Raw genomic sequence first — 8,068 nt, 5'->3', positions numbered from 1 at the left:
GGTCATAAGAACCTTTCTGGCTACACAATTTAATGGAAATGGAAAACACCTATTAAAGTGACGTGAAGTTGGAAACTGCCACTGCACAGCTACTGCATTGTTTTTTCTCTAAATAAAAAGTGAGGTTTAAAAAAAGAAAACCAAAACAACCTCACTTTTTATTTAGAGAAAAAACAATATCAAAGAAGCTAGGAACTCTTTCTATATATAAACCACCCTTTTTCCAACGGCAAGTCTGTAACAGCAAAAACTACCCATCTGATACGGAATTAGCTGAGCACTACAAGCTGCTCCAAAATTTTCATATGCTCCAGAATAAACTCCAGAAGTTTGTTGGGTTTTTTTTCCAGTAAAGCAGCTGGAGCTCCTAAAATATTTTGCACTCTAGTGGTTAGGAAAAGACATTTAGCAAATGAAATCTCTCATTCATATGTTTAAAGAAAACAGTCAGAATGTGTTACATTACTCTGTACTCAAGTGTCACTACAGAGCAAGATGATGTTAAGTTTAAACTGATTGTTCTTTACATTGTATGAGTGTCTTATGTACATATAGCTTGCTGGGGAATGTCTCTATTATTTGAATCATAAAAGTGTTTAAAAATAATAAGCACACGACAGCTATTTTACAGCTTTGAACTAGAGTGAAGAGTTACCGAATACATAATCTACAGGCACAAACAGTACTGTGGAAAATGGAAGAACTACATGATTACTTGCAGTATTCCAACAACCAGAAGAAATTCAAAAGAGAGGTAGGTATTAACAAGGTAGAGCCAAAGGAAGGGTGAAACAAAAGAATTCAAAGAAAAAGAATAATAACAATTAATAACAGCAAAACGATAAAAAACAACAAAAAGAAAATTCAGCAGTAGCAGAAAATATGACCCAACCTACCAAATCACACCTAATAGTTATAACGTATCACTTTCATCAAAACATTATAAGGTACACAGTTCAGTCATACGTAAGCATAACCCTTAGTCATCAAAACTTTGGCTCCCAGACTACTTATTTAAGCGAGAAGATAATTTGCTGACTTACCTGCTTGCTGCATGCATAGAATATATGTGGTAAACAAGCAGAGACAGTGCCGCAGCTTCCATTTCCAGTGATAGCACCACATTTCACTTACATGAGACATCCTGTGGGGAAAAAAAAAACACAAAACGAACAAGAATTTAGGGAGCTTAACAACAAGCCATGAAAGCGAGAAAATACTGTTGTTAGTCAAACTAGTAACTAGCAGTCAATAAAGTAGCATTTGAAAATGACAGATGGCCCCAGTGTTGCTTAAACAGAGACAGAAGTCTCTATACTTGCTAAAAAGGGTCAGAGATGATGTTGTCTGGTTCTTAGAGACAACAAAGCAGAAGACTGGCCAGCACCGGGCTTCTAAGCAGACAGGTGTGGGTGGTGGTTCAGGAAAACAAACAGCAATGTGGTCACAGCCTGAAAGGGTTAAAGTGTAGCATTTTTTTCAGACATTGCAAAGTTTTACCTATTTACACAGTTTACATATACAAATACATTTACGCTGTCTAAATGTACGTAGTACATACATAGTTGTTATTAACTATATAAAGATGAGAGGTGACGATTTGCCTCTGCCCTTAACCAGCCCTTCAATATTATTCAGTCCTAATAATTTGACAGTTACAACATTTTCTGCTGGCAATTTTAATGAAAATGCTGAAACTTTCCTTGCCAAAATCTAGGGGTTCATCTCTGCTGCCAGTGACACCAGGGTCATCTTTATTTATTTAATAAAACAAATGCAATTATATAAAAATCTTTATCAGTTATAGCTTGAAGTTAAAGTCTCCTCTGCCTTGAAGCGTACAGGACATTTACTGGCTAAACCAAAAGGTCTCCTCCGTAGGGAGCAGAAAAGGAAGCAAGGAAGACTCTTAATAAGCTTGATCAGACTTTTTAGCCATGCATCCAAAATGAATGGCGCTCCATTACACTCCCGTCTCATTTTATTCAACAAATTAGCAATGTGCAAAAGCAAGCAACGGGTAATGAAACGCAACCAGCGTTATTTTAACCAACTCCTTCCCCTCCTATTTGGTGATAATTGGTTTTCGTTCAGTAAGATATTATCTACTTATATTGGGAGAAACTCTCTAACAGAATTCCCAAACTATTTCACAAATCTGCTCCCGGTAACAGAATGTGAAGAACCACCACAAATGGACAGTCACGAAGAAACACCGATGAACACAAACGTCTTTCAGGTTAGCGAGTATTAAATACAGAAAAAAGGAAAGGTATTTGGAATGGCCACTAGTATGATTTATCAGGACAAAAATGTGAAAGAGGTAAGTGAAAGAAAGCACAGAGCTCATACTCAGTGGCAAGAAAAATTCCATTTTCTTAAACTCGGGAAAACAGTCTTCCTTCTGCTCCACAGACATTGCTGTGAACCTGCCAGTGAAACCTGGGGGCAAACGTAAATCCTTCCCCGGTATTGGCTACTGTTTCTTCCCAAAGGGGAGTTCTGTAATGTAGACAAGCCAAACTTAAGGAAGCAAGATAAACCATTGTAAAGGAACAACCAACTTCAGTTTTAAAAGTAGCAGCTCATCAGACCACTCCTGCGGGCTGGGGGCCAACGGGCCCAGGTAAATGGCACTTCAAGAGGCTTCTGCCATCAGGTAGGTTTCCCTTCGGTGCAGTGTTACACAGCACAAGGGGCTGATTACAAAAGAAGTCCAGTCCTTTACGGGTAGTTGTATCAAATTAGGAATTTGAAGCCGATTTATTTTTTTCTGAGATATTGTAAAGTCAAACTTAACAAGTGTCGAAGACAAGCACGGAAAACACTGGGCTCTGAAATACAAGAATCTCTTTGATGAAGCCAGACACACAAAATAACCAGATTATCAAACAATAGAATTATTGTCCTTCAACTTAATGACCCAAAAATCCCTACTAAAATCTCAGACAACCGAGTGCTGAGATTTGGGAGCAGTTACTGTTCAATGTATATAACTCATAAATCCACAATACCCTTAATATTACTTTAGAAAATTGACTTTGAACAGAAGTCCTTTTTAAGATATGGAGTTATATTCATGTGCAAACACATAACAGCATGCATATATACTCACAGAGTGGTGAAATGGAACTGTTGAGGATAACAGCATGGCATACCAGAGAAATATAGAAGAATGTTGCTGTTTCTACTGATGAGACATGTGCCAGCCCACGGCATAATCTACCAATGCAAACCCGTAGAAGTGGCTGTATTTTTTGTTTGTTGGTCTGTTTTGAGCCAGCACACTTAAAGTTATCAGACTAGGAAACAGTTGCAAGCATTTATTTATTGATTCAGAAGAAATCTCCATTGGTTTTCATTGTGTTGATACATTTTTTGTGTGTTACAGCAATCATCACTTTTGATGTCTCTCTGAACTCAGCTGAAGGCTTTTCCCACAGAGAATCCAAGAGCTGGAGAATCCAAGACACAACTTTTGAGATAGCCAAGGAAAAATAACAGAAATGGTTTCCGCTGCCTAGGTCTGGAGTGAATCTACCCAGTCATCTTGACTTTGGTGCCTTTCTTAAAGAATCTGAGATTCTGTGTAAGTCTGAGAGAGCTATTTAATTTGGCCAATTTCTATTTGTTAATGTTTACTTGCATTGCGGTAACACTTACAAGCCAGTACTTCACGGTGTTAGTTTACAGTCTGTTTCCTCATCCTCACTCTTGTAAAAAGCACAAGTCAAGAAAGATTTCAAGAACACGGATAATCAACAACAGAGCAGACCACAAGTAAGTGCAAACAACGAGGCAGAAAGGAGTAACTATAAAGATTATTCCCCAGAGAAAAAGGTTAGGTAATTATAAAATTGCTATTAAAAAAAATATACAATTCTCGACCAAAATAAATAAACAAATATGTTAAAACTAGCAAACCTGTCTCCTTTGCTTATATTCTCTACTGATGAAGGACAAAACAATTTTGTTTACACCACATCATCTCAGTTGACAAGAAAGAAAGGTTTATCAAACTCAAACTAGAATGGCCACAAAAAAGCATGCCACAAAACCACACCACTAATGCAGGCACCATAACTCAGAGCTGTTTCTTTTGGAAAGTTCTTTTGAAGATCTATGTTGCAAAGCATAACCTCTAGCTGAGTGCTATAAATGAGCGAAGAAATCAGTGTTTACTTGTTCTTGAGATCTTGCATAGACAAAAAGCCAAAAATTCAGAAGCCTGATTGCTCACAGCCTTGCACCGTGACGTGCGTAACACCCCTGTTCACACAAGAAGCTGTCAGGGATGGAAGACAGCTAACACACTGCCAACAAAAAGGCTTCTTCCATAGCAAAATCCACTCCTGATATTTATTTTTATAGTGTGACATCCCAATTGGCCTACAATTAATGAAAAGGAGCCAGAGCACATTAAATAAAGCCCAAAACACGAAAACCCCACCAACTTAGTTGCAAATATTATTCACCTATTAATATTATATTAAATTAATATAATATGTTTACATTCGTTTTCTTGATTATTACTGTTAATTAACGTCTAGATCTGAATCCAAACAGCATATAAATAATTCAACTGACAAAAAACCAGCAAACAGTTCTGGGTCAGTTAATAGCTTATCAAGGGCTGATACACTCCCCTGCTACAACAGCACTGCCTTGATGGCCCAAGAGACCCCCTTTGGTCGTGTGTTCCTGTTTTAAATACTATTAAAAGGATGTGTTCTGTCATTTAATATTCATCAGCAGCACAGAGAATGGGTACCAACAGAGCAACGTACTAAAAGACACCAAGAGTTTAAGCAAGCAAAGCAGTCCTTAACAGAGATCTCAGAACACAGACGGATTATTTCAGTCTTTAACCCTGGCTACGTTGCTGAACAGCGTTCATAGTGGGTTTTCTTCTCTGGTTTGTTTCAATTTAAAAGAAAAAGCCCTGTTCTGTCCCCAGCTGGTAAAGTGCTAGCAGCTCTGAACAAATCATTGTTGGTTGTCAAACACAGAACCGAAACAGTACGTTACTCAGTATATTTGGGGACTATTAGGACACCTACGGTAGGAGTACATCTATTACAGTTGCATGTACTCTCACAACAGCAATCCCTCTTAATGCAGTTTTTAATAATAAAAAAGTAGTGCATGTACTCTCACAACAGCAATCCCTCTTCATGCTGATTTAAAAATAACAATAAAAAAAGTAGAAAAAAAAAAATCAGAAAGTGACCTTGTATGGAGTCTGATAGAAGAACTACTTATTTTTCTATGGACTTGCATTATTCCCTTGTAGACACTGTGTGACATGACCAGCTATGCACTCTAGCTACCAACTCAATAAAGCCCAGTCCACAGCTACTCTCATTTCCTATAACATAGGGAGACAATGAGCTTATTCACAATTCATTCCAGAAGAGCAAAATAGACATGTAATTTATCTAAACCATAAATGGAGGGTAACTTGACATAGTTCAAGATGAAATTAGTGGCAGCCTCGCTACATCTAACTACTAAACCTTTTACACTAGGTGCCAGCAGCCAGATAACACGACACCATCACCTTTTGAGGGAGTATACAGCTCTGCAAGAAAACACACTCAAAATGTGAATAATCCTGGAACATTTCATTTGTATGATCTCAAAACATGCAATGCACATTTGAATACACCATTTTTCTTGTTCAAAGCTTCGGCAAAGTTCCCTGGAGTAGGATGTGAACTCTGCCTCAGGCAGACTGGCATGACTTTCTTTGGTCTTTGACATGTCTAGAGCTATTAAGGAAAAATGTTGCTGACACTTTAAAATTAAAAGAAAGATAACATCAATTTCACATTATTTTTTTTTTCTCATATAGGTTGTAAACAAAAAGATTTTAAGCTTAATCACTCTGAAGTGGAACTGCAACAAGAGAAAGGTAATTACAACTCACAGTTTAGTTTGGGCAGGTTAACAGAGGAGTCGCTTTTCACTTTGAAACCCTTGCTTTAAAGCGTAGTACACGGATGTCTTGAAAGATTAATTACACAATGCCACTTCAAACTTCCTTTTTGTCAAGCATTACTAGTTCCTAGTTATTCTTACAGTCAATCTTGAAAGAACCCTCACTCATCGAAAGAGATGTAAAAAAATGACACTGCCTTTTAACATAAAGGGTGCCAGCTGCACCAGATCCATCTCAGTCCCTTGGCTTCCCGTTCCAAAGGGACTTTTCCCAGTTGCAGGCAGCAAATCTGCTGGCTGTTTGCGACCCTGAAGCATTAGGTTTTAGGAACTTCTTCTCATTTCTACCTTAACTTCACTGGGCACTGTTAGGAAGCCCTACCCTTCTCCCCTCGCTCCAGCCACACATCCCCTCTCTCCCCCAACCGAACCCCCAAATCCCCAAACCTTGGTACCTCTCCTTACCTTACCTTCAGAGACAGCCTCTCAGTAACGGCAAAACATATCGAGGAAGGCGCCCAGAGGCCACGGCGGTGGCCCGCCAGGCGGCGACGGGACAGGAGAGAAGGCCACCGACTACTCCCGCGGCGCCCACCCCCGACCGCCCCTCGCCCCCCGACGGCGGCGGAGCCCGGCGCTGCCTCCGCTCCTCCGTGCGCTGCGGGGAGGAGCGGTGGGGCCGGGAAGGTTTTATGGAGCCCGCCCGGCCCTCCCTCTCCTTATTTATTTTTTTTTTTAAATTTTTGTGTGCTTGGCACCGCACCTGGAGGGCTGGGAACGGTGCCTGGGCTGGGACGGGGCCCCTCGACGTGAGCGACCACGGCCGGTAGGAGAGAGACCGGACAGGGCGGGTGGGGGGCAGCGTGGGCAGCGAGCGGGACGGAGGTTTTCGCCACTTCCCTTCGAGCAGGGGGGGAAACTCACCAGAGCAGCCCTAAGGAGGGGATTAGAGCGCTCTGAGAAGAAGCGGCAGCCCCCCAACCCCCCTCCTCGGGACCCTACCGGCGGCCCCACAGCCCGGACGGGGCAGAGCCCTGCCAGCCCTGCCCTCCCAGCTCCCGCCGTGGAAAACTCCCTCGTTTCCCCATTCCTTCAGCCCTACCTATCTGCGCGGCTCAGACCTGACATTACTCATCACCTACTGCGGAGAGGGAGGGGGGGAAAACCCTGTCTCATCTGGCCCGGGGGGTTTCTCGCCCCACCAAGATCCCCCCACGGGGGGTTCTCCGCGCTCCCCCGACGGCAAACCCGCCGCCCCTCGCCCCGGAGCAGAGACTTACATGGTGACATTACGGGGCGGCTCTCCTCCGGGTCTCAGCAACCACCATCCTCCTCCTCCTCCTCCTTCTTCCAGGCTCTCCCTGCCTCTGGCCCGCTCCCTCGCAGGCTCCTCGCAAAGGTCATCGCTGCTCGCCCACCTCTCCTCCGCGCCCGCCCCCGCGCAACGCCGCCCGCCGCGGACGGGACCGCGCCGCTCCGCTCCTCCTCCTCCTCCTCCGCCGCCGATGATGATGATGATGATGATGATGATGATGCCCGCCCCGCGCCGGGACCTGCCTCTCCGGGCACGGAATCGGGGAAAACTTCGGTGCCGAGGGAAGCCGCCCCCGCGGAGGCGGCTTCCAGGTGGCGGCCCCGAGGGCTGGCCCCGATCCCGCCGCCGCACCGGGGGCAGGACGGCACCCCCGGTCTCCTCCGGGGGAACCTCCCTCCCTCCGGGGAGCCTCTCCTGGGAACTGGTGAAAAGGGGTGGCTACCGGCCCCCCCACCTCAGCCTGAGACCCCCGGGAGAGGTGCTCCTTGGGCAGCACCAGATGCCATCTCTTACTTGGTCGCCCACTGGTTTGGGGCTAGCCCAGGGGTGTGCAGTCCCCAAGCAGGGGAGCCCAAAGCCATCCACAAAGGACACAGGTCACGTCTTAGGAGGTCCCATGCAGGCAGCACCAGATGCCATCTCTTACTTGGTCACCCACTGGTCTGGGGCTAGCCCAGGGGTGTGCAGACCCCAAGCAGGGGAGGGTAGTTACAAGCCCAAAGCCATCCTCTGAGGAGGTCCCATCCCAGGTTCACTACCCTCAGTAGTTGCCAAAGCCATCCCCAAAGGATGCAGGTCACCTCCTAGGAGATC

At 44.2% G+C, this 8,068-nt stretch overlaps 1 protein-coding gene across 3 annotated transcripts in view; it reads right to left on the bottom strand.

Annotated features, from left to right (window-relative positions):
* ADGRG6 (adhesion G protein-coupled receptor G6) overlaps positions 1–7,382 on the bottom strand; it is a 141,726-nt gene extending 134,344 nt beyond the window's left edge. For all 3 annotated transcript variants that reach the window (XM_014939586.1, XM_014939583.1, XM_014939584.1), the window contains exon 1: positions 7,221–7,382. In XM_014939586.1, coding sequence (XP_014795072.1) covers positions 7,221–7,222 — 2 coding nt within the window. In that variant the 5' untranslated portion in view covers positions 7,223–7,382. The remainder of the gene's footprint in view (positions 1–7,220) is intronic.
* Between the last annotated feature and the right edge of the window lie 686 nt (positions 7,383–8,068).

The sequence above is a fragment of the Calidris pugnax genome, unplaced genomic scaffold (assembly GCF_001431845.1).
Source record: "Calidris pugnax isolate Ruff unplaced genomic scaffold, ASM143184v1 scaffold57, whole genome shotgun sequence".
NCBI lineage: Eukaryota > Metazoa > Chordata > Aves > Charadriiformes > Scolopacidae > Calidris > Calidris pugnax.
This window is presented reverse-complemented; position numbering and strand designations above follow the sequence as displayed.